The sequence below is a fragment of the Motacilla alba genome, chromosome 1A (genome assembly GCF_015832195.1).
Source record: "Motacilla alba alba isolate MOTALB_02 chromosome 1A, Motacilla_alba_V1.0_pri, whole genome shotgun sequence".
Taxonomy (NCBI): Eukaryota; Metazoa; Chordata; class Aves; order Passeriformes; family Motacillidae; genus Motacilla; species Motacilla alba.
Genome location: NC_052031.1, coordinates 46,215,709 through 46,243,483, shown reverse-complemented (window position 1 = coordinate 46,243,483; position 27,775 = coordinate 46,215,709). Strand labels below are relative to the sequence as shown.

Genomic DNA, 27,775 nt, shown 5'->3' with positions numbered 1-27,775 from the left:
TTTGAAAATGGCTATATTATTAGAAGTTGCTGATTTTCATTTTGCTTGATTTTTAAGGCTGCAGCGAACTGTCTTGCTTATGTAAAAGGACATTTTTATTAATGGTTAGCAGGGGGTTTTCATATCATACAGGGCCTAAAACAAGATCACTTTGGGATGAAGAATGTTTTAGTGGCTCTCTCTGTTTCCAATTTGACACCACAGCCTCAAAACTGCCAAAGTAAAATCGAAAGTCATGAAAGAGCTGAATCTCTCCTCCACCTGCCTTTGCCCCAGATCAGCCTTCTCCCCAGATCGCTTCTTAATTTAAATTAGTTCACTTAGAAATATTCACCTGAAATAGAAGGAGGGAGCCTTTTGTATTTTTCAGGGATGCCCTGCTTCCTTCTTTTTTTCATGCAATTAAAGCTTCCAGAAAAAAAAAAAAAAACCAAAACATTGCAAGGCATGTCCAAGTTTGGCAGCACAAAGATTTGTTTGAGAGCAGGACTTAGAAAACCATGATTCCCCGTTGTCCTAGGTTGACTATATGATGCTTTTATCCCGAATCGTCTTGTTCTGTTTATGGTGAATAATAAGTTTTGCATCTTTAAGACTTGTTCCAGAGAGTGAAGGGGGGAGAGGAGAAGCGCGCAGTTTGTTTTCAGACACTGCTCTCACTCCTCCACATTCCTGCTCCTGGACTGTGTTGTCTGCGGATGGACAGACAGCCGGACAGAGCTCTCCTTTGTTTTAGTTAGTTTTAGCTAGCTGAGGCAAAGAAGTTCCCTGGACTGTGGTTTTTTTTCCTTTTCTTTGGACCTGTTTAAACCTGCTCTGGACTGAGCACCCAGCAGCTCACACCTGTGGCCACCGGGCTGGGTCTGGGCCACGGCTTTTCCAGCGCCGGAGGGACTGATGAGAGACTGAGTGAGCTGAGCTGCAGCCTGGGGAGGGGACTTTTCTGAGTTTGTCATCTCTTTTGGAGCAGCAAGGGGTTTTATTGTTTGATATTGTTTCGGTTTTATTGTTTAATAAACAGTTTTTTCCACTTTTCTCTAAGGAGGTATTTTCTACCGAACCAGTTGCGGGGGAGGGGCCAATTGAATCTGCTTTTCTAGAGGAGCCCCTTTGGGAGGTTCTCTCCCAAATTTGCCCTGAACCAGGACACCTATTTATAAAAAGCAATTTGAAAAAGTATAGTTACTATGCTGTAGATATAGTTAAACACCAGAATAACCACCCTGGTTCAAAACAAGTGTCCATGCAGCCCTGTGCCATGTCTCCAGCTGCAGCAGCTCCCTGGTCTATCCATGATTTTGGAGTGAGGGGGCTCAAAGGAACATGGGCACCATCTTGGTAGAGATGGGGTCTGTTAAGATCACTTTGAACATCAAAGCTTGAAAAGTAGCTCCACCTTGAGAGACACATATCTTGGAAATCTGGAAAAAATACAAGACTTATGTACCGCAAGGGGACATAATACAAATAAGTAGAACTCCATTAACCTCTGGCATGCAGGGCCATTTTTTGCTTAATTAATCAAGTTACTATCCCAGTCCTCCTAATGAAGTAAATTTTTAATCTTACTTTCACTAAGTAATAAATATTTATTTTAAGTGGTTATTCAATTATATGTTAGATTAATATTTAATCAGAGAGTTTACTGCCCTTGAAAGAAAAAACAAAGGGGAAATAGCTCCTGATACAGAGTTTGAAATCTCTAAACAGCAGTTAACATATTTTGCTAGCTAGTGTACAGTTATCTCAGAAATTGCAGCTAATTGCTGCTGTTACTATTCCCCAGTGATTAGCAGCTGACTACACAAAATAACTAAGATGCAGTAGAAGAACATCTAAGTGTGTCTAATGGTAAACATTTTTCACGTCTCGTGCATTCTTGTAAAGGACAATTTTCCGAAGAAATACTTTGGTATAAGCAGGGCCTTTTCCAAGCTGTGGCTGCAAAAAAAGAGACACTACTCAGAAGTCTATCTTGAAATAATAATTTTGTATTCCACACAAGAGAAAAAAAATGTATTCCATACATTAGAAAAAAGAAAAAATGCTTGGCAGAACTTCTTTCCTCCAAAAAGAGATTTTCTATTACATAAGAAGATGAATTTTGGTCTTCTCTTGTACTGACAATTTTGTGGTATACCCCATAAAGTATGCCATAATGCCTTTAAAAGAAAACATGAAGCTGTGCTGCAAAAGTTATAGGCACATCTCACAAATGCCATTCTTGTGTTTTCTTCTTTGCCAGTTTTGGAGAAAGGACAGATGGCTAGTTGTGTCTCTTAAAACAAACTTAATTTTTTTTTTTTTTGGAAAGCTGAATTTCTCCACATATGGCTTTTTTCTATCTGAATGGGAAAGAAAAATGCAGGAAAGAAAATGTCTATTGATATGATCTACTAAAATTGCACACAGTCATTGTACATCAATATTTTAAAAATATTATTTCCTATGGAAATAAGGTCTGGTAAGGTTTTTTCTTAATTATTCTCCTCCCCAGACACTGAATTGTAAGTACTGTCAGTTCTTTGTCTTCCCATGCTTTTAAAAGAAACTATCACAAATGAAGTCTCCACTCAGGTCATGTTATAAAATCTCTATAAGACTGGAGGCCTCTATGTGGAAACTGTGGCTAGATCAAAAAAGATAAACTACCTGTTCTTTGGTGATGTGAAAGACATCTGATGCTATGAAGAAAGGACGAAATAAGGAATTTTAGACCCAAATTGCAATATTTCAAATACAGCCAAGCTCATATGAATATTTAAGCCATAATATTTTAGAAAATGCAAAGCACATAAAACCAGGAGAAAAGGAAGAATTTGGCAGCCTCCAGGTAGGATATGTGACAAAATCTACTGTGAGGCCATGGAGATCTTATCTGAAAACTAAGGATATGGAGTTCTATGCTTTCAAGATGGTTGTAATTGTGAGTAGTTTACTTCATGGTCTTCATTAAGCATATCTTGGATAAACAGTAATTTATGGCAACACAGAAATCTGAAATATTTTCAACTGCCAAAAGTACATATCTTTCTCTCCAGAAATAATTTTACAATAGCCAGAAAAATCAGTGTAATTAAAAGACTGATTATATATTTTAGGCTCCTGTGGGTATTTCTCAAAGAACAGTTGACTGTACTTCCCAGTCATCTCTTCCTCTCACTTAGGATTCTAGATTTGCAGGAAAATTGTTTGGCTCCTACTCTAAACTTAAAACTCAAAATCTGTACGTAAGTTCTGACAAAAAGCAGATACTAGTGGCATTTTTCAGGTACCACCTTAATACAGTGCAAAAGGACTAAAAACCTTGCATTTATTCTGCATTCTCTGAGGACTTAAAGAACTGAATGCGTTACAAACGTTTGCTTTGCTCAAAAAAGGGCAATTTGTTCAATGAAAAGTCTTAAACAACACTGAGGTCAGCTAGCTGAACACTGGTGTGGTACTGGGACCCCTCCAATCCTGTGCCTTTTCTCTCTGAATCAGTTTTGGCAGAACTGTGTGATGGAAGAGGAGGCAGAGTCACAGCTAAAGGCCCAAGAGTAGGAAAGAGATTGTCTCTGTTCTTCTAGGCTGTAGGATGATGTGCTCGTGGAGCACTGAACTCCACAAGTAACTACCCATGACAACTTTGTAGCCTCCAGTATAATTATATTGTATTGGTAATATGGTATGGTGAGAGCACTCTAGCAAAACGTCAACCATCCTGAATATCAAAAATGTATGGACTTTTCTTACCACTGACAAAATGCAAGCTAAATTATCATAACATTACTGTAGATGGCAGTTTTTCTTTTCAGCATCTCAAGAATTTCAATTTTTGATTATTTATCTTCATATTCCTAAAACAATATTGTGGGTCTCTGGGTTAAAAAATTGAAATACCTGCATGCCACTCAGTAGAAAAATATTGAACAAGTCACTGCATTTCAAAATTCTAGTGAAACAAAACAAGCCAAGCACAGGAAACAGGATGAAGCACGATGGGAACACCATTCCTGTCAGAGCCAGCATCTTTTGGGAGAAGGAAGCCAGCTCAACCAACATTTTATAAGCCCCACACAAAAGGATAAGAAGACTACACACAGAAAGCTAAACAGAAAATGTCAGGTCTGCCAGGGAGTAAAGTTTCCAAGCCTGCAATGATGTAAGAGAAGCACCAAACAACAGCAGGAGTGTTAATGAAACTAACACTACTTAATAAACTCTAGGGCCAGTTTAACAACATGAACATGAGCAAGGCAGAAGAATGAAAAAAAATATTCTAGTTCACATATGTCAATTCTCCTTTCAGCCACAAAAAAATCTCTCAGAACAAGCTACCAACCCTTTCTTACATGCAGTAATTTTAAGGGAAGTTAGCAGTTAATATTACTGGTAATAAAAACATTAATGCTGACATCCCAATTTATTAGTTTTTTTAGTATCACTGGTCTATTCTCAGACTAATTTGCACCTACTTTTCCTCTAGCAGGGCACAATAACTGACCCATCTCTGCATCAAACAGACTTCTGTTGAAATTTCCCTGGAGTTTTGCACCTGTTCTTGTTTTTCTGCTGTATTTGGAAAGATGCCATTTGTGGCAGAGGTTTATTTTACTTGTTTTTATCACAGCTAGTAAATCAAATCCCTGAAAAATTATTCATTCAAAATGAGGTATTTCAGAGCTTTATCAACCTGACTTCTCCCTGAATAAAACCACATATTTCAGAATTTTGAACAACCTATAATTCATTCTGTGTCTTCTTTTAGTATCCTCAACAGTGCTGCCTAATCTTTGTGGTTTTGCATTCAGTCAGTGACTGTTTCTCATATCACTGTAACTCCCCATAAGACATCAAAAATTTGACATCCTTTTAAGTCCATATGAGTTCTGAAAGTTATGTAGGGCTTTTTCTGTTTTGCATTTTGCAAGGGAATAAAAGCCTCTTGTAGCCAAGTGATTTCTCTGACATTTGTCCAACACTGGTGCTATTGGTGGAAAAGTGTCACTGCTAGGTCTAAACACTGTCTGAACACTGCCATTTTGCAAGCAGTATTGCTTCCATAAAATCGAAAGAGAAATGCAATCAAATTGACATTGTCTGTTTCCTTTAAAGTTTTGTTTGTTCTACAGTCATAACTAGGAATGAAATGCAGGTATCAGTGTTTCAACCCTCAGTGATGAAGGGCTTATTTTGATTATGCTAAAGACATAAGGAATGCTGAAAAAAGTTTTAATCACATCTTTAACTGAAAAAGAACAACTGCAATTCTGAGCTAAGAGAAAATATGAAATTTGATCCCTCTAAAGATGTAATTGAAATTCCAGTGAATTAAAAGGAACTTTCCCATTGATTTCCTTAGCTTTGAGCTGGACCTTTAATTAATAGAAACATAAACTAGCTATCTCTTCCTTTTTGTGAAAAAGGACTAATATGAAGGCACTAGTCCTTAAGACATGAACAAAGAAATCAATTTATTCCAAGGTGAATCCAGAAGGAAAAGTTTTCACCTTGCACCTGAGATATGATAGAATACTCACTGATGGATCCTTTGTTGGCTGAATGGAGCAGTATAGCAGTCATTCTCCTCCAGATCTGGCAGTGTTTCCTTGTCCAGTTTCATTGGCTTTCTGGGCAGCCATCCTCGGAACCTGCTTATCTGTTTCTCGATCCTGCAGCACATGATAAGTATGAGCACTTGTGATAATGGGTATGTTCACTACATTATGAAGTACAGGTTGTCAAACCAGGACACTGAATATTTACAACTAGGAAAGGTGCAATGTCTTTTGACTTTTGTTGAGGCAGACCAAATTACATATGCTGAACTCGATTACTCATAACCATCTCTCTGCAGAGGAGCATTTATTTTGTCTCATCAGAAAAGCAATAGTGATGTACGTGCTGCCATAAATCTTATTAAAGCCAGTGAGTTCTTGGCATGTCTCTAAATCTTTATTTCTCAGATTTTCAGTTAGTTTAAAATTCAGGCTTAACCAACATGAGATTTTGGCCATCTAGACATTAGAACAGTGGAGATTATGACAAAGATCTTTGGCAGCTAAACCCAGCAAGTTACATGCCATTACTGCTCTCTGTATGGATTCTTACCTTGCAATTGATGCTATTAAAAATAGGCTACTTTGTTAATTTCCTTCAACTGTGGTTTCTTGCAACACTACAACCTCCATGAAACCAGAACTCTGGGTGTATATGCTAACAGGTGACTGCTATGCAGATTCTTACATTTGGAAGGTGAAAACAAACAGTGATTGAGCTGGAGAAAGGGCAGATTTAACTACAGGTGCACTCATGCAAAGATACACAGTGAAATGAAGGGAACAATCAGAGCTCATTGGAGAAGACAATCTAAACCAAATTCAAATCCATAGTAGAATGTTATAATGAAAAGCACCTAAGAAAGCTATGTCTAGCACAGTAAGCCCTGCTCCAAGTCCGAACCCCTGATCCCTGCAAAAATCATGGCCTACAAATTATGGAGTGTGCCCATACTTCACTCACTGGATGAATGTTTCCAGAAGTGGAGCTAAAGAACAAAAATTTACTTCCTTTAAAATTAAAGCTCAGTTCTGAGAGAAGATCAAGAACTGGAAATACGTTTGGGGGGGTTTTGTTGTTCTGTGGTTTGTTTGGTTTTGGGGGGTTTTATGGGTTTTTATTTTGTTTGGGTTTTTGTTGTTGTTGTTGGGTTTTTTTTGGTTTTTTTGATTGTTTTTTGTTTTTTGTTTTTGGGGTTTTTTTTGGTTTTTTTGGGGTTTTTTGGGTCTTTTTTTTTTTTTTTTTTTAGTTATTATTTTGGGGCTTTTGGGTTTTTTTTTGAAACATAAGAACTCTTAAGACCAGCAAATGCTGGTACCTCTGCACAGTCAGTTTGAGGGAGGACAACCCATATCCAGGCAGCTGAATATATGGGGCAGTAATGTGAAAATGTTACATATTTTAATTTAAAATTCATACAGTTTTACTTGGAATATTCAGCCTTCTTCCACCAGGTTTTATATTGGATAAGGAAGCTAATGCTGATTTTCAAACATGGGCACATTTCAAAATTGTAAATAAATCAGCTGTGCCTTTTTTGGTCTCATTTTTGCACTTCCAGTCTGGAATAGCATGATGGGGCAAGGGGTCTCAGATGTTGCATATGTGTGCAAATTTATCATCAGGACTGTTTGGGAAAACTGGAATATGCATGTAAATTTAATATAAGATTTACACTTAATTAATCATAACCTCTCCATGGGCATGTTTGTACTGACCCAGCAGTTTGAGCACAGGAGGAGGTAGTTTGCAAATGTCTGTGCTGAATGCAGGTGAGATGTCAGATCCCAGGGCTCTAAAAGGCCTGATCCATGGTAACTCTCCAGCTGCAGCATCCTGACAGCCTTGAGCTAGTCTGTGTAGGCAGATAGAAATGCCAAGGGAAAGTAAGTTCTCTGTGGGGGAAATCCCTGTCTTTTGGCCTCTGGTTTTTCCCCTGTAACTTCAGTAAGCCCTGTGTATATTCAACAGGCTTAGTGTGTCTGGGTATGGAAAAGGGAGGAGGAACTAGGAAGAGGGTTTTTCTAAATATCCTGTTCCATTCCTGTTAATTAAACTCGTTTGAATTCTCTAAGCTATTAACACCCCTGCCCATCTGCAATCCTTTCCCATGCATGCTGCAAGTCAATGTGCACATTTGAGATACTGCCTGCTGCAGGTTTATCACACCACACAAGCACAGCACAGAGGGACAGAGTGCTTTCCCCACTTAACAGCAATGCATTATTCATGCTGGCTTCTCACTGAGTGTACCCAGAATTTGAGTGGTTTGCCATTCCCAAGACTCAGATTACTTGGCATGCTCAGTCAGCCTGCTGGCAAACGGGTCTGAGAAGGTTGCAAAACCTTACTGCAAAGCACAGAACATGCAGTACAGCCTTCTGCAGGGAAAGCAAGCCCCCCGAGTTATCTCCTTGGAAAAGAAAAATGACAAAGTTTTTAAATTTCCTCCAGCTCATTCCAACAGTGGCGTCAGTCAGCAGAGCAGGTTTTGTATTCTACAGGATCATCTCGCAAAAGGAAAAAGCTGAAAGAGTGGTGTTGGTGCTAACAAATACAGACACACAGTGTTAAAAATCTGTTTTTTAAAATCATTTCTTCAAGGCTAATCCATGCCTCATTTTCCCCACACTCAGCTGAATAGGGGAACGGTGTTTGGAAAGCAGTGTGACCTGCTCAGGGACAGGTGAGGAATGGGGTGATGGAATGATAAAGAGGTAGCTGCTTCACAAAGTGCCTCGAAGACAGAGTGTCTCGCACTTTAATCCTGCCCCTTCTCTCTAAGCCTAGTCTTTACTCAGCACCCTCTTTCTAAAGATACATATTGTGTTTAACTCGCACAAAGAGTTTCTCAAAAAATTTAAAAGAAACTGTTTTCTCACCATAAATTAGGGTAGGGATAGAAACGTTTTTCAAAGGAAAGTTAGGAAAATAAGAAAAGGTTTTGAATTGAGACTCATTTTTATGGGTCAGCTTTCATAGAACTTTATGCATCTTGTGGTGCTAGCTATTTTATTAGTTTAGTCGTAAACCATGATGCAGGTGCTATAAGGTGCCTGATACCTCTCCTTTCCTTTAAAGTAGGGAAGTTTTGTAATTTGAAGTGTTGAGATCACCAGAATTTTTCAGAGAGAAAATTCAAGTCAGGTTCACAAGCTGCAAGAGACCTGCTCTGAGATTTGCCTTATGAGGAAACTCCTCTCTAAAACAAATTTTACCCAAATGTCAACATAATGTTTGTATTAACTCAAAAAATGAAGATAGGCTTTGGGTACTTGTAATCTACACTGAACTATGAGTAGCAGAAATAGATACTTTTATGGAAGCCATATATCTAAGTTTCACATAAGTGAAAATAAAGCTGAATATATTTTACTTTTTCCCTCTGGGACCATTCAGTTACAGCTTTTCTTCCTCAAGTAGCTATTTATAGACCTGAACATAAAAACTGAATTTAGTGTTCTTATCACTCAGGAACTAAATACCAGAAAAAGATCATACCTCTTCCCATACTGACTTCAAATTGCATCCTGACTCATAAGAAATTGAATGTGAAGAAAAACTTCATATAACATATATAAATGATGGAACCTTCACCTTCTCCATCCTATCTATTGCTTTAGTCAAAGCAGCCATTCCACAAGACCAATTCCAAAGCTAACAGCTGCTATGGTATCTATTGTAAGGTGGGAATGGAAAGTGGGGCAGCATCAACAAGTTTTAGAGGATTTGTGTGTATTTATTACCGTGTGCCAAAGAGGGATAAAATGTCTCAACTCCACAAAGGGCTCATTTGGTGCTTACTAATATGAAAAGACAAATTCCATAATGTGATATCAGTGCGGGTGCTGTCAAGTTACCAGCACACTGTGACATAACTTAATATCCAAAATGCTTTTTAATATGCTCATACTGCAGAGTGATCATCCCATGGATGTAAATGTATCAACAGTATGTGCAAAATGGTATGGCTGTTTACTCCAAAATGCAGATTTTTCAAATTTAATTTTTCTCTCTTAGAGGTTCTTGGGAATATTTCTACTGACCTCAGTAAAAGAGTAGATTAGGGGCTAGACTCCTTTGAAAACTGCATCAAGAGTACCATGGCATTAAATGCCACATACAGTGAGAGAGATAATTGAGAGAGATAATTATAGATATATAAATTATCTGTTTTTTGCCAAGTCTGTATAGTTTTTATGCAGTTTGGAGATATTTTCATTTAATTTTCCAAGGTATCAAAAAGAAAATGCAAACTGTTGCAGGAAAAGAGTTTCATTGCTTGAAGTCAGACATAACCTGGGCATCAAGCATAACCTTAAAGGTATTTAATAATTGAGTGAAAGCACTTCAAAGATTCTTGGAAAATACACATCTCTTAAGCTTGGTTCATTGGCTTCCTATGTACCAACAAAGTACTAAGCATCCCCATGGAGGAAGCAATAAATAAATAATGCCATCACTATTACAAGTAAGCAGGGTTCATGGAAATGGAAAAACCCCTGTAACTGTGGTACTTTAACCCCAAGAAACTCCTTAATGAGCTACATGGAAAGAAGGAGATACAGCATTTGCACTAACATACTTCTATTTCTTTAAAGCTTCCATCAGTTGAAAAATATTTTCTTATTCCTTAAAAAGGCAAAACTGATAAAATTAAGTGCTTCTTTCACAATGTAGATGCCTTAAAAATGCTTTAGAAACTTCTGTTTGTCTTTTTTTTTTGCAGATGTCCTTGTATGTAACCACTCCCTTTATCATTTCTACAAACACAACTGAATAAATTTTCCTTCCAGCTTGACTTTAAACATTATTTTTGTTATTGGGTCCAAATGACCATAAACTGGCATGAGAGCCATACTCACCTATTCATAAACTTGTATCGGCGATGCAGGTAATAGATTTTTCTCCTGGAAGAACAGCAAAAATGAAGCCAGTCGAGAAGAAAACCCATCGTCAGTTACAGTATGAACTAGCAAGGAAGGAAAGGAGATTGAAGACAGAAGCCTGTAAGAGGTGGAGGAAGAGACTAAAAGAGAGATTAACAGAACGGTCACAGGAAGCCACAGACACTGGTGGCATTTGAATTGCCAGAAGGCCATAATTTTCCCATTGTCTCCTCCTTTTCTGCTATTTGTCATGTGTGGAAGATGGGGATCCGAAGACATTTCTATTTCAGAGTTCATAAACTGTTGCAGGAATTCCACAGGACTGACACAAGTATGGATAAATTATATGTCATCTACTAGTGAGTTATTAAAGCTGCATTTGGTGAAACACAAGGGGGAATCACTTAGAAAAGCCAGGAAAGCTGTACATTATGCTGCAATACGCTGTAACACATGCAGTACCAAGCGGGGTCTGTGATTCCTATTGGGATAACATCCCTTGAAACAGAATATAGGCTACACAACAAAATGCACATGTGCTCATCACCCCGCCAAGTGTGCAGCCACTCCCTCTGCCCCTCATACAGGCTGGCTTCTGTTCTCAGTGCAATAAGCCATGTGTGAGAGCAAACGATGAGCAGGTGAGCAGACAAGGGGACACGAGCAGACACATGCTGAACCCACTCCCAACCTGCCTCCTGACCAGCCCTGCGGTGCAGAGCAGCCCCTAACCATCATGTGTAGGACTGGGAGTCCACGTCCTGGGCCACTCCCCTGCTGGCTGCTCTTGTTCTTCTCATAGGTGCCTATCATACCCCAGCTGTCAGGATCTGACACATTGCTTTCAGCACAGAGATCGCATCTTCACAAGAGTTAATATAATCTGAGGGTCCTTGAGTGTGGATTTGGGACTCATACTCCTTTCTGGAAAATGTGGGTGCCTGACCAAACTCTGATTTCCTCCTCCAGTGGCTGACTTTGTCATCTACTGAAGGTGATTGCTAAATCAAGGTGGTTTCTGTGTATTCTGAGATATTCCATTGTGTAATGCAGAACTGTACAACTTCTGGGAAATGAAGGCTTACACCACACATGTTCTAAATATTGTAGTAGATGTAGTGTAGAAAGTGTAGAAATGCTGTTAGTGCCTTGGAAGCAAGTCTTCTAAAATAAGACTAATGCTTTATAAATTATTAAAAATTTTGGTTAGCATTCCAGGGTAATTTTCAGAACTTTTGAACATTTTTACTATTAGAGTCCATATCGTGCTGGTGAAGTAAATTTTTTAAAGCTATTTCATGATGGCTAGCCTTCTTTAGATAGTGTTGTTTATCTTGCTCTACTCAATATACTCAATATCTTGCTCTGCTTCACCTTTCTCAGCAGAGAAAGGTCAAAGCTAACTGTTTCTGAAGATGCCATCTACTTCTTGGTTTTGCTTCCAATATTCAGAGGTATCAACCACTTTGTCCTCCTGCTTTGAAACAGCAAGGATTTCATTCAGTGATGCATGGACCTTGCACAATCCCAGACTGAATAATCAGGAGCAATAAGCAACCAGCAGCTCTTAAAACAAGGGCTTAGATAAAGGCATCTGGGAACACACCATCTAGACTTGTGGACACTTTGTAAAATTCTTTTGAAATGGTAAACTGTACTGTTGTTTTTAAGAAAAAATTAAAGAGCCTGCCCAGCAATCACTAGTGAATTACCATGATTTCCTCTTCACAATGCTGGAGTAATTCTCTCTCTATGGATGTGGAAAGAATGAAGCCACGATCCTGAAGTAGGTCAAGAAAGCCTTAGTATTTTCAAAGCTTTCTACATAATCTCTATGACACCTACTTTGCTATATGCTGTGTGATCAGGAAAGAATAAGCTGCTCCATTACTAAATTCAGAGTTCCTGGTGTGTTTCTGAATCATGAGACCTCACTCCACTGCTGGAGCAGGTCCATCTCAAGGAATACCACAAAAGTCAAAGAAGGCACACTTTTGGCCCAATCTGTTTCTGTGGCTGGAACACTTTAAAAAAAGAATATTACTATCCTTCAATGACTTGTGATTGCTTTTAGAATTTTCTCTTTAGCAATAAAAGCGTAAGGAAGAGCAGTTGAAGATTTGCTGTGAAAATGAAAACAAAATATATACAAAATAAGCCTGCAATTTTTTCCTTTATACCTATCCATTTTTTCTTATGAGTTCTCTACTGCTACAGGGTGTCTTATACCAGAGGCATTTTTCATACTTCAGTGAGAAAAAAACCAGAAGGAATCCTATGAAGGCACCAGCTCAATAGTTGCATATTCTGGGTTCTGATTATTTTCTTGTTCAGGAGTAATTCCATTAAAATCAATGGAGCATTATATTGCAGACCCTGATAAATGGAAGAAGAGTCAAGGCCTCTCAGTTCATGGGTTGGGGTCAGTTCCAGTGGAACCCTTTATGCTACTTTAAGAGTTCTGATAACCAGCAGAGTAAAAGCAATATTTTACATAGAAAATGTCATAGCCCAACATGCAAACAATATTTCATCAATTATAAAAATGACTTGAATTTCGATGTGGAATTTATCTGGTTATCAGCAGCATTTAATGTAAGTTCTCTATTTTCTCCACAGAAAAAAGCATTCATAGCTTAAATTGTTTTCCTATTAGATGAGATACTTATTTATACTTATTTATGAGATACTAACTACATACTATACAAGCAATTTACAGGTGCATACCAGATACGTCAAACAGACATGCACTTTCTGTGCTGCCTTACGTACCTGGATCTTCTTGACCTCCCATTGATTTCAATGAAATGTCCATTTAAAAAACAGCAGCGCACAAGTATGCAGGGGGCTCCAGCATTGAAGGGGTTAAAGGGCCTAAGGACAGAATACCCCATGAAAACAGCTGCACTGCTACAGCCCATCTTAATCTCAAACCAGTATTGTACCGAAATTGTAGGCTTTAACAAGGAACAGCAATGCATGTGGTATCTAAGGAACTCCATTTATATTTCCTAAAGGTGTGTGGTATCTTATAGAAGAGCTTTTCTACAGGCATTTTGGTGTTATTATCACATTAACTTTACAGTATAGTGTGGCTTTGGAGGTTGAGACAAAATACAGCTGCACCTACCTGAAAGGCATTCTTACATTCATTAGTTCAGCATATTTGCCCAGGACCTCCCAAGGGGCATGCAGTTTCACAAAGATGATGTCACTGTTCGTTAGGGATGACTGCAAAAGAAAAACAAAACAGCCACCAGAGCTTACTTTTTCAAGTAAAAAAGAAAGAAACCATAGTCAGTGGTCAACGTAATGTGTCACAATCCCTTATTCTAGTTGAAATGTTGTATCAGTATTTTGTCATCCCATTTTTCTTCTGCTGTCCTGAAAGCCACGTGTGACTCCCTTCTGGCCTGCATGTGTGCCTGCTTTACATGGAAAAGAGACCATGGAGGGCAGACAGATGCATCTATGGGTTAGCTGAGTGTACATCTCATGAAGAAAACTTTATGCATGGCTGCTGCCTAGCAGAAAGCTGTCTGGCGAAGACCAGAGGATGTGCAGCAAAGAGAAGAGGTGGAATTTAGCTCTGTTTGCACTCAGGAGGGGACACAGTGCTCTACAAGAAAGCTACAGCAGGTTTGGCTGAAGCTGATGTGAGAACACAAGAGAGCCACATGATAATACTAGAAGATGAAATTCAAATTCTAATTAATATTAATTAAATTTTCATGAGGTTACATACAATACAATTTTAGACATTCAAGTGGATGGCATTCCAAGAAATGAATTAAGGTGTACTTAGTATGAGAAAAGGAAAATATGATGACAGAAAACCAGGCAAGAAAATTGTTAGTTAGCTTTGGGGATGATTCCTAGTTTTTTAGATGTTGTCCAATATTCAATGTTTCTCACATAAATTCTTTGTTAACACAACTTACTAGGAGTTCTTAAATCTAGTATTACTTATCTGGAAACTACTGTGACTGTATGGGTGGGAGGCTGACATTTATACTTTTTACACTCCCTCCACTATCCTGATAGATGCTGAAATTATTGAATTTGCATGTCCATGTCCTCAGAGTGGCTACAATTCTATTACTACTTTGTGACATGGTTGGTATGAAAAGTCCAACATTTAAGATAATTATATGATTTTATTCAGCACATTAAAAAAAGCCAAAAAAAACCAAACAAACAAAACAAAAACAAAGGAAAAAAAAATCCCAAAACCACCCAACCCAAAATCCCAACCCAATCACTATAGAGTTAGCATTTTATAAACAACTACAGTATTGGACCATAACGGACACAGATGTTTGTACTCAAAATATTACTGGGGTGCAAATATGGATTTAACATATAAAGGAATGAGTGACGTTCTGGTGCTAAAAACTGCGGGAAAAAAAATCTTTCTTCTTTGCTGATGAATTTCTGAAATATATTTCAATACAAAATGACACAACAGTAACAAAATGCGCCCCAAGAGACTTGCTTCCAAGACAATGAATTCACTTGCACTCTTTCCCTGACTTTTATGGATTCTAAATCAGGCTTTAATTATGTTTTTCTTTACAGGTACATTTCACAAATTAGCTTTTATTTTCCCATGAGAATTTAGCAAGAAGATACCACAAAACCAAAACAAAATCTTGCCACTCTAAAAATTTCCTGCAAACTGCTCTTTTAAAGGTGAGGTTAAGTCAGCAGTGGATTGGCAATTTTTAATGCCTAAATAGTCCTAAATAGCTTGGATTAAAAAACAAAACAAAACAGAACAAAATCCACCAAACCTCAAAAGAACTATCTAAGAAGCCCAACATACAGAAAGAAGCTACACGACTGACACACCAATAAAAAATGAAAAATAGGGGAAATTTATTAAAAACAGCTTCTAGACTTAGTGATGGCTGTTAAACAGGAAGTTTATAGGTATTTTCCAGCATATTATGGTTTGAGCCTTACTAGATATGGGAGCCAAACATGACTTGTGAAGGTGCTGTTTCACAAGTGAACACTATCTAAATTTGGTATCTTATGTCTTACATGTTTTCATGCAGAAACGTGAAAAACTTCTGAATTGTGATAACATCTGTTATCACAATACAGATGGTTACAGAATATTTTTTTACTCCACATCTTGCAATGTTGGCACATTAAAATGTTTTCAAAATGACAGTCAGCTTTGCCAATAGAAGATCTAACTAACAGAAAATCTAATAAAAAAATACACTTGGCAGGTTCAGTTATATTCAGAAAAAAAAAAGAAAGAATAATGCTAAATTATTAATATAAAAATCCATTTCTCTTGGGTTTGCTCATGTTAAGTGCTCCTAAAGGAAAGCACCAAGCAAGGCTGAGAAAAGCAAGGCTGGAAAAAACAAGACTGGAAAGAGAATAACAAAGCCAGATGGAGGATGAATTGAATGAGATGTCCCACTCACCTAATCTATGGAGTAAATAGCTAACCAAAATACGTGGAAAAATGATAGCATGAAGACCATCGTCATTACAAAAATACTTTAGTGAACGGAATCTCCTAAACTGTCTTGGTTAGATTAGTATTTAGACTCAGAGTCCTTCATCTTATAAATGTTTCAGCTGAGAATAGAGGAACATTCTTCTGTCGTAATTGACTTTCAAGGGTTGGCATGTTAAATGATTTTGAGAAGTAAACTCAATTTCACATTATGGGAACATGCAAACAAAAATCAATGCAGCATTACTCCCCTTGGAAACTTAAATAAGACAACTATTGACATGAGCAATCTGCTATAAAGTGATGTCCGGATAACGAAGTAAGAAAAACAGAGGAATTAAGGGGGCAGACCAATGAGATAAAACACTTTAGCAAACACAGAAATGGAATAAATGTTTGGAATTGGCCTGTAGCATCATATCACAATGCAATATTTTTCAGGCCACCAATATTAAAATAAATTGGTTGTTTTGAACTGATTTACTGAGGAGGAATATCCATAAAAAACCCAATTTTCTTCTGGTCCCTAACAAACATTCTCAGTGGTCTTCAGAACAGCATAAAGCCAGGGTGATAAGAGACTTACCAGAATCAGACAACTGTAGACTCATCTAGGGTGGAAGGGACCTCTAGGGCTCATCTGGGCTGAGCCTGTGCCTAAAGCAGGGCTAACTTAGATCAGCCTGCTCAGACAGGAGCTTGTGCCATTGAGTACTGAATATCTACACAGGCAGAGATTTCACAGCCTTTGGGCAGCACACTGACTGAAACTGTCTGGAGAAAACAATTTTTTCTTTGCAAGAACTGTCTTCCATAGAGAAATGTTGGCTTAAAACTACCACTTGCTAGACTTGTGTTCCTTTAAAAACACCCTTATTTATTACAAGAACTCTATTTAATTGTTATTCTTATTGAGAAGTAGTAGCAAGATATATTTAGTTTAATTGACCTGATCTTCAAAGTAGGTTTGTATGGTAGAATTCAGATCACCAGAGTCTGGGTTACAGATAACCAATATACATTTTGGCTTCACTGACAAGCACCATTAGTATCATTGCTGCCAGTCCTAGAATACAGGCAGTACTATAGGTCCACATATTATAGACTTCCCCTTCTGGCAAGGCTCCCTTTCTATTTTACCACTAAGTTTGTGAAGGCATTGCTATTCCCAAAGAAATCCAATCAACTGCAAACACATTTAAAAACAAAGCCACATTTTCTTCTTCAGTGTCACTATATAAGGAGTGAAAGAGACTACAGTATGGGCCATTTATGTAACTCCAAAAGCAGAAACACCTGCTGTGGTGAGTTACTGTGATCAACTAGGTCAAGGAAAGCTTGTAAAAGTAAGGTTGTCATTCTTCTAAAGCAGGCACAGAGCGGTGCCAACTGCTGGTTAAGTTGTGGCTACTAAACTCCCATGTATTCCTGCGACCATTCTTATGTCTTTTGATGGCAGGATTTAAATAAATATGTATTTCCTATTGACCTGACTCTTCTCATTCTGCACTTATCATTGCTAGTCTGAATAGAAGCCATCATGCTGACATGGAATGTCTCTTGAAAAGCTCATATTTTGCTGTATTTGCAGGCTGCCTTCCAGGATCAAGGCTAAAGATTAGTGTCTTTTGTCAACTATCCTCTTGAACATTCTCCTCCTCCTTGCTAATTTTAGTTCATTATCAATAATATTGTCAAGTCATTTTAAAACAAAAGCTGTAGGTACTCGCCTTGATATAAGCATTTCTTGAGTCTAAAAGTTAAGAAAGTTGAGAAAACCTATTCACAGTATATAACCTTGCAGAAGGTTAAAATTACAGTGGCTCCAATTGAATGGTGCCATTGTTTATTTGCCTTGAGGCTACTAGGCAGATTTTCATTCATGTATGCAAAACAATAAAGTGGAAAAAAAAAGTCAGGATTTACCATTAAGGTGTTTCCCCTATCATCATTTAAGAGAAAAATTCTCAAGGCTGAGTCTCTCTTCACCTTTAAAAGCCTTCCTCATGAAAGCAAAATGAGATAAGTAAGATTTTGAAACAGATTTAACAACCAGAATTAATGTCATCTACTTTAGGAAGATCCTAAGAAGCGAGAACAGAAAGATTTTTTTACATTTTGGCAAATCGAGCTAATTTCTGGTAAGACCAAAATGCAGGGAAAAACAGAAAAGGAGAGAAAATCAACATACTTCTTCCAGTAACAATTCTCTCTGTAATCTAGCTCTGTATGATGTCTGAGTGCAGAGTCGTAAATAGTCACTACTACATGTTCCACTGTTTTTGAGAATTACTTAACAGCACAGATTGATTTGCCATGTGGAATGAATTAAGTGGAAAAACAAAATCCAGCAAATTCTAATTGATTAAACTGTTCTTCCTCTGCAAAACCAAAGTAAATGTAAATTCACGTGGGCAATTCCATGAAGCTGGAAAAACAGAAAGTATATTCTGCCAATACTTTTCCAGTTCATACATTACTACTGGGCAATTATTTAGATACTGTCAATAGATGTCTGGTTTCAGGGAAAATATTGCATACTCATAAACATTAAACTCCACGTTCATGCTTCTGAGGAACCTAATGAATAACAATGCCAGTATCTTTCACACATGTACCTTCAACAAAAGCATGGGTTAAGTGAAAAAGGGGAATTTAGTGCTCACATTTTAATTTGGATATTAAGAACCTTTGACTTGCAAGAAACAGTAGGGCAAAAGCAGTAAGGATGAAAATAAGAATAAAAAGATAGCCCTATGTAAAAAATAAGAAGCTGTTGATAAAAGCAATTTTGACCTGCGGACACTGACATGTGAAATGTAGAATAACTTGATCTAAGGAGACAGAGGCACATGATTACAATTTAGAAAGATTTTTACGTGAAATCTCATGACAAAATGTGATGATGAAGTAAAGCTTTTTTTTTTTTTTTTTTACTTTGCAAAGTACTTGCAGAGGTCCTGCTCCAGTGGAGTTAGTAATGCAGGCAGGTGGCTGCTTCCTGCCAGCATTCAGGCAATGTGTCATCTGATCCAGCTCAGAGCAGGTGTCATTGTTACAGTGCTTAATTTCTGGCAGCATATGACAGGATCTCAACTGTGGAACAGAACAAGGGGAAATGCTTGCAATGTCCTTCTATGTGGAGTGGGAGGACAGTTTCAAGAACAGTGTAGGTTACTTGAGTAGAAGTAAAATGCAAATACCCTCTCAATGCTCAAATTTACTGTGCAATGATGAGCTCACAATCTGCAGGAGAGAAATACAAATTCCTTTAAGATAAGAAACCATATCAGAAGGAAGTCTTTAATTCCAACGAATGCCATCCAAATCCTCAGAATGGGTCTTAGAGTAAGGTAACTTAGATGTAGTAAATGAACCATGGAAACAATATCCTCTGACTTGGACTGCACTTCTGAGAGAAAAGAATTAGAAATATCTGCAGCATGACTATCTTAATGGAAAAGGTTGATATAACTGTGAGGTAGTTATAAAGCATTTCTTGATAATTCCAACAGCAACTACTGAATGAATACAGGCTAGACCCATCTAGGTAAGATCTCTGTGACAAAATAACTAATAATATGGATCTTATCTGACAAATATCCTTTAATTCCTCTGTACTGGAAAATTACTACAAACATGCAAAATCATTATTTGCAGATTTAAAATGCAGATAGCTAAAATCTCTGGGCTGAATAGTGCATTTTTACTTATGGAAACAGTATTTGACATTGTCTCCTTAATGAAACATCAGTTATGGGCTCAACTTTAAGATTAAAAAAGTTAGTACTTTATATAGTGAGAGTTGACATCATCAAATCTTTTTGACTATTCTGTCAAAAGGAGGAAGGCCTCTTAAGTATATTATTTTTCTTTTGATATCACAGGCCATTAAAAATGCATCACACAACTGAACTACATTTCATAAGGCAGCTTCCTTTGTGATTTATCTCGAGTGTAAAATATAAAGCCAATATTTTTCCAATATGGATTTATTTCTCATTAATAATTTTTTGAAGTAGAAAATACTTACATTTAATGAATTGTCCATTAAATATTCATGTTTGCTTTTAGAGGCTTATTGGAAAAACATTGCTTTGGTAAAGAAAAAGGCAGTTTATTTTTTGTCCAACAGTTAATTTCACAAACATGATAATTAATAAAACACACAAAAAATGCAGGCAGGCTTACGATAGCTTTTTCATACACGCAACCTAGAAAAAAACTGAATAAGCTGCTTATTGCATCATAGAATAATATAGGCCATCTAGTAAAATCTCCTGCTCTAAGCAGGGAAAACTGGAGTGGTTTGTGGGGTCTTGAATATCGCTGTGGCTGGAGACCTTGCAACCTCTCTGGGCACCAGAGTGTCTCTGGACAGAAAGGTAACAACTGAACTTCCATGTGGATGCAGAAGTGTTGGCAGCAGTCCAGGTTCTGAGCACCTGCCCATGCTCCAGCAGTGTGAAGCTCTTTGGTTGTTCAACTCCCTCTGCAGAGTCTTGTTTCTCAGCTCATACAATCAAGGAAGACAAGAAATGCATACATTACTATCAATCTGGACTCCAAAGTCCTTTCAGTACGCTCACTTTCCAGGATGCAGTGAACTGCCCCGCAGCTCTCTGCACACCTCTGTATTAGATGGTGCGACTCAAAATTCTTTCTAAAGGGAGACACGCATGAGCTCAACAAGAGCACAGCTGAGGAAGAGACTACTCTTAAGGTCACTGTCAGCTCAGTTCAGTCCACATGACACAACTCCAAAGTTCCTCAAGCCAGCACATCCTCCACATGAGTAACTACAGGCAGAGGTGTTAGCCCATGGCGTAGGGGAAGCGGTGGGGTAATGCATATGGTTGATAGCACAGCTTGCTATCTCAGGTGCAGTCCCATGTTGGCATGACTCAGATAGGTACGTGGACTGGCAACACCTGGGTGGGTTTCTGCACCATTCCTGGCTGTGCAGGACCCACATCTTTCTCTGCTCTGCAAGGAAGTCACAGAAATGCACTCTCACTGCCCTTTCTCAGACTTAATACAGCTTCTCATTTTCCAGGGAAGAAATAGCACCAAAGGAAAACCAAGATCCAGTTAAACGAAGGGGAAAGATGCATATGAAGAATGTGAACCACTCACAACTCTACCAGTTACAGTTGCCCATAAACTCTGCTAGTCTGGGTGACTCAAATGCTTGCTCACTCAACTAATATCTCAGTTTTCTGTGCCTTACTTATCTTACTGCAATAATTATTAGAACTGGAAAGAGTTTGAGGAGCCATCTACTAATAATTAATTTCACATTGTTCTAATCATTGCTGCAAAACTTTCCCGCCTTCCTCATTTAAAGGCAGAGACATGAGCAAGACATTTTCCCTTTCTTCTTCCACTTCATACAAACTGTTATGCAGGTGTTATATTTCTTTAATAAGATGGACAAAGGGAATTTCTGAGCAGCTGCATTTTGTAGTCTTACTAAGGTACTCAAGAGATCTGATAAACTAAAAGGATGCAAACAAATTTTACAAGGAAAGTAGTCTTGTAAATATGCCAAAGCATATGGTAGAGCAGCCATCTCTTCAGACATACCACCATTACTAGATGAAAGGGAAGTTCTTTCCAAAGGAAGATGTGATGGTGAGAATAGGCTTCATTATCAATATTCAGTTCACAATTTGTATTAAAAAATTAGATAGATTGACCTTCTTTTAAATCCCAAACCATGGTAAGACTTTATAAGACTTCTCACAAAAAATTAAATACGAAACCCCAAGAGATAAAGGCAAATTCATCTTAATGTGCTGTCTTCAGCACAGTTTCATGTTGATCATAAAAAGAAATCTCACAGAGTGGAAATTTCTAATAATTGATGGTGTACATGATTGTACATTAATGACCTGTCTGCTCAGCTAAGCTTGAAGTAATTTGACCTCTATGTAACTAGATCATCTGATGTTAAAAACCCACACATCAGAAAAAGAAGAAAACCCCCACTTTCTTAAGCAAAGATAGAGTAATTGAAATCTAACTGGAGACAAGGTGAAATTGAAATACATAATGTCTCTAAACTAAGAAGGCAAAATTCTGGATCCTTTGTGCCTCTGTGTACAAATCCCTTCATTTGTTAGACATGCTTTAAATGAAACAAGGTCGAGGTATGAAAAGGGCAAATTATGAATTTGCTTCAGACTGTTCTAATCTGCTGTGATAAAGCAGTGCCCATACGTGGCACAATGAATTGCCAAGGCAGACTCCTAAACATGACCTCTGCTATTGATCAATTATTGCTGCTCCCAGCGTGCCTACTGACATAAGGTGCTGGATGAAAACTCCTCCTGGATGACACACAAGAGCAGAGCAGCACCAGATGGAGCTCAGTATCTTAATGGTTCAGATATTCAGATAAATGTGATAGAGCACAGAGAGGATTTCCTCTCCTAGTTCCGCGCTCTAACATGCAGATTTAATGAGAGGAGTTGCAGAAAACAAACCAGTCCTCTGTTTCTTGAAAGACAACATCACTATCACATGAGATAATGTTAGTTTTGATCTGATTGCATATGTTGCAAAGAGGTAGTACTAATCCTGATATTGTTTGCAGAAAAATTTTGGGTTTTGAGATGCCTATGATGCGTGAAATGAAGGCCACAAGTAACACACACACTGGCAAAGAATCCCCCTTTCCAAATTCACTTGTACTGTGGAAATTGCTGAAATGAAGATTCTTTACTTAATAGACCATACTGTCCTTCTCTAGGGACAAAAAAAATAAAAAAATTGTCTTCAAGAAGCCCCCAGCTTACAAAAGACAACTTGCTCAGCTTAGGAAAGTACAAATGTCTTTTTTTGTCTATTGAGAGATAAGTAGTCCTAGTTGTTTTGGGGTTTCTTTAGCATTTTGCCCATTTTTTATAAGGGCTGTGCCTCTCAGAGCTGCGGCAGAGAATTCACAGCACTTAAATGAAACAGAAGTTACAAAAGAGTTTTTAGCTCTGCGGTACTATTCAGATCCTTTAATTCAGTGCAAAATTTTGGAGTAGAATTGAAATTCTCATCTATTGTACCTCTGGAACACGTATGCTTACAGCAATCTGTTTCATTCTCTTCTACAGGGAAGCAGAGAAACATAATGTGGAAACAAAATCAATATCTCACTTCACCTAATAATCCCAGTTTTTCAAGCTCTTTTTAGATGAACTGTGATAGTCATTTTCTTCTATTACAGAGATTTCCTGACAGGAAAATTATAATTCTACTAGATATTTTTTGAAATAAATCAATATGGCTCATACATGAATGTCTCTATAGATAATAATAATTTTGTTGAAAGGAATTTTCTTAAAAATATGGTATTTTGGGCCCAATGAATATTACAAAAGATATTTTAAAATTGGAGGGAAATTCCATTAATGTTACATCACTAGACAGCAGGGAAAATTTTGCAAACTGCAGAACACTATCCTAACAAACCACCTCTTAGGTTATTATAATTGCATATACACTGCATGCTGTTGTTCCTGTCAGATATTTAAAAGATGATGTCCAGCATGTCAGAGAAATGTAGTGTAGGAATTTGCTTGATGCAACTTTGCAGAGTCACTATAATTACTTGTGCTGTACAAACACATATACACCATCATGCATAACTTCTTTTGAATGTCAGAGCTGAGTGATGAATGGGTTAGGGAAGAAATGATATTAAAATTGTATGGCACATGCCTTTCCTAGCTCTTGGTACTAGGGACTGAAAGCTTTGAACTGAATCGTTATCATCACAGCAGCACAGCAGGTGAATTACTTTTCTAAAATAATGTTATTGCCCTACTGTCCACAATTGCCATATTGCTCCAAAAAGAGAAAGATTACAAAATTACAAAAATTAACTAATTTCTTTACCACAATATTTCAAAGAAATTCCCCCTCCCCCTTTCTGTGTCTTACACATATCCACAAACACAACTGACAAGTACTTCTCTCAGCGTTTGTTTCCTCCTCGTATTTGTTTCCTCCTCCAGAATCCCATCTGCATCTTGCTTGCTTATGTCCTGATCGACCAAAGTCAAGTCACATTTCTCTGACCAGGTTCCTTCCTGTCACCACCAAAGAAGGCAGCTAGTCCTGCCCATCACTCTGGCTATGTGTGACATACGACAGAGGCACCTCCAATGTCAGATCTCTGCCAGCAGCAGCCTCTGGAGCACAACCAATTACAGAGCTCCATTTTCTAAAAATTCAGTTTGAAAAAGTAACAGGAAGTCATCTTAACTTTCGAACTGGAGGAACCTTGTATAAAATACACATATATTAAATTTCTCACACTACCAAGGGAAAAAGACTGTGGGGGTTCTTGCTTTGTCCAGGTGGTATTTAAGCACAAAATGGGAGAAAACTGAAAGCTTTGAAATATTTTTTTTCTGACAGATTTTAAGTGAAGAGCTCATCTAACAGAGATGCCATATCCCCTTTAAAACATGAAAGGTTAACAAGAAAATATCAAAATACTAATAAGGAAAGAGGTCTGGGTAACAACTGAGCAATCATCACCACTGTACATCGTTGGTGGAGAGTGCAGTGGTAGCAACACTGATAAGAAAATAGAAAGTCTAATGTTGGAAATGTCACCAAGTGCCTGAAGTGATGCACTTATCTAACATATGAATATTTTTAATGTATAATAAAGAGCAAAGGAAAATGGGGGAGGGGGAAACTAGGCTCTGTGCTTAGGTAAATGACTTCTCATGCTACACTCTAGTGTCTGACAAACACATTCTTGTAGCACAAAATATCTTCTGTGAGAGGAGGCTGAGAGTTAAATGTGGAAAAGATGAACACACAAAATATCACTGTTAGAATCAAGAAGAGAAGCCAGAAACAGAAGCCAGGTAACATGCATGAAGATTGGAACAAAAAAAAATCAAATTAAGAGCATACAGGACTCAAATTCCCTAGTCTTTTATTTTGTATAGCTATTCAACAGGGTGCAAAGTACAGCCTGAGTAAGCAATAGAAGGATAATTAAAGAAAAATTAGAGCAGGACAATAAGAATAATAAAGAGTTTTGGGAAACTTGACCTAAGGGAAAAAGATTGTTCAAAACACAGATGGAATTCAAAACACCAAAGAAAATGCTAAGCAGAGGCCACAGTAACATTTTTAAAATAAGGAAGAAAGAGTTATGAATAAGAAGGAATGAACTGCACCCCATTTTTTTTCTCAGCCAGGCAAGAAGTAATTGGATTAAATTGTAGCAAAGGAGGTCAGATCCTATTGAACACCAGACAAGAATTTCTAGGACTTGACATGTGGGGCTGTAAGGAATATATGAGAGGATGAGAGTGCTTAGCCTGGGATAAAAGAAGTCCTATATTATGCTCTCATGTGGATATTACTGTAATAAACCCTGTCAAGAAGGCAGAAATGGTTCTTTACTTAAACTCTTTGTCCTCACCCACACACACATACTTTGCTTTCACCATACTAAAATCAATAAAGAGCTATTTGATAAAAATCACAGAGGACTCAGGCAAATGTGGTATTAAAAGCATAAGTTTCTTCAAGCACATCCGATATCCTTCAGAGTTTCAGCAGTATCTGTGTGCTGCTCTTACTGTGGAATATGTTATTATTTTACTTAAAATTGCTTTCTGAGATCTTCAATCTTACAGGCTTCAAGATCAAAATTTAGCTGTTAAGGGCACCAGAAACATATCTTCCCTTTGTTAGAGGCATACACTTAAAACAACTCAATCTACAAGAGGCTAGGAACTCAAAAGTATTACAATGAAAGAGTTCAGTGCTTTTGGATACTGATAATAGTTTTTTGGCAGTGCTCCAGGACTCCGCTGTGGAGTTACAGTGTTTGTCAAATGTTTAGAGAGGTGCATACGCACTGTTTAGAAGCTACAAATTCTAGGTGTTTCAGAAAACCTGACACATTTTCAGGTGCTTCCATTTTAGTTTTAGGAGTTTTAGGAACTGACTGTGATAATCTCGGAATGCAGGATAAGGAATGTAAATGCAAGCAATCTGTTCATGTCCAAGTACATCCTGATGAGACCTGAAGCAAACTGTGGCCCAGCACTATGTCCCAGGCTGTTGATCTAATTTTATTTTTCTGTAGTGTCATGAAATAAAATTCTGGTCCACAGACCCTGATTGCAAAGGCTTCTGTTAGATTGTGTCTGCATCAAGAATCTAGTCATGAGTTTAGGAAATGAGGTTTTCTTTTATGTGACGTACTGTCTAGTGGAAAATGTCCTTCATGCTCTACAAGTAATCTATGAAATCAATTAAGAAGATAGCATATAAAAGCTTCTCTAGCGAGGCATGGTTAGTCCTGTATGAACATTCCAGTGATCAGCTGTGATGCCATGTAAAGGAGAAAAGTATTTTGCTGCAACACCAAACTGAATAAATTTTATGAAAATGGAGCGAATTGGACTAGGTTTCTAAAAATTTGTCAGGAATCAGGTGAAAATTTTCACTTTAATTTAGTTTAGCAAACTGACCGTACAAAATAGCAAGTTTTGGTATTTCAATGGATTTTATCTGTTTTCTATTTTGTAAAGATAGCATTTTTAACAACTAGTACAGCACTTTAATATGAGATATTTAATATTGAATCTGTTTAAATGAAATATTTTCACATACTCAAAATGTTTCCCTTTCCTCAGCTAAAACTCTTTTCTGAGTCTAATCTATTCTAGTGATTATTAATTGCTTGCCTTTCTCCTTTGCTGCATTCTGTCAATATGTCGTCCATAAACACAAAACAATTGTTTCAAGACATTAAGGGCTTGTATTGTATTTCCAAAGAGATTTCACAGTCACATTTTTGTAGTGGGAGCTATACAATGAGAAGGAGGCTTTTCTTACATATCTGCCATGATTTAATGTGGATATGCCTGCACATTTTGATTCTAGTGTCCTCTTATGCTTTCTCACCATCGTTATAATTCTCCCCTTTCCCAAAACTCTGAAGTGCTCACCTTTCCCAAACAATTTTTGTGTTGTGCCTTTTGCTGGAATAATACATTAGTAGGAGATATGAATTGTGTTTCTTTTCATAAGACAGACAAAAATCCAGCCCAAGATGGAAATGTAAGTTGGCACGGCAAGCAGTCATCAATTCCCAGTCAAAACATCAAAGAACCAAAAAATGTCAAATAATGGAAAAACTGAAGAAACATGAATCTATTCCATAGCTTGGGGGTTTTAGAACGGAAATTTTCAGTTGTCACACAATTCCATTAGTTGCATACTTTACATTTTACCAGTACTGGGGATGATCTTGCAATCCACAGATCTATTAATATAAATCTATACATAACACCTGGACAGAGGGCAAACAAAAGGGCTTATCTTGAGTAGTTTATAGATATGGTGTGTGACAGATATCTGACCCAGTTTTCCCTGCTGGATACTGGCAAGCCACTATATTTGTATCAAAACACTGGCACTATCATGTCTCTAAGCCCACTGATTCTGAGAAGTTCCCTGAAGGCTTACTCCCAAGGAGCAGACACCACAGGTGTGATTCAGGCCAACCAAGTTTAGATGTCTGCAATGGAGAGGATCAGGCACCTTCAAGGTGTAATTCATTTGTTCTATTTTCCTCACAATTAGATGAACTGATACATATTAAGGGCTTGTTCCTACCTAGTCAGATTATGTACATTGTCAACAGTACAGTCAACATGTTGGGATATTTTTTCCTCTTGGGGCTCTGCAGTAAAACCACCTTATTTTCCCTGAACTCCTGCTCCTCACCACCCACATCAACATCTGCAGTAGCAGAGATGTATTACCTCCTACAACTGCACCTCCATGGGTGCCTCTAGTGCACTGCTCAGCTGTCTGGGACACA

General features: G+C 37.7%; 1 protein-coding gene across 4 annotated transcripts in view; it reads right to left on the bottom strand.

Moving 5' to 3' along the window:
* ANO4 (anoctamin 4) overlaps positions 1 to 27,775 on the bottom strand; it is a 210,754-nt gene that overhangs the window by 60,574 nt on the left and 122,405 nt on the right. For all 4 annotated transcript variants that reach the window (XM_038152973.1, XM_038152974.1, XM_038152975.1 and 1 more), the window contains 4 exons: positions 13,564 to 13,664; positions 13,206 to 13,307; positions 10,410 to 10,454; positions 5,526 to 5,657 (listed from right to left, as the gene is read on the bottom strand). In XM_038152973.1, the coding sequence (XP_038008901.1) occupies positions 5,526 to 5,657; positions 10,410 to 10,454; positions 13,206 to 13,307; positions 13,564 to 13,664 (380 nt within the window). The remainder of the gene's footprint in view (positions 1 to 5,525; positions 5,658 to 10,409; positions 10,455 to 13,205; positions 13,308 to 13,563; positions 13,665 to 27,775) is intronic.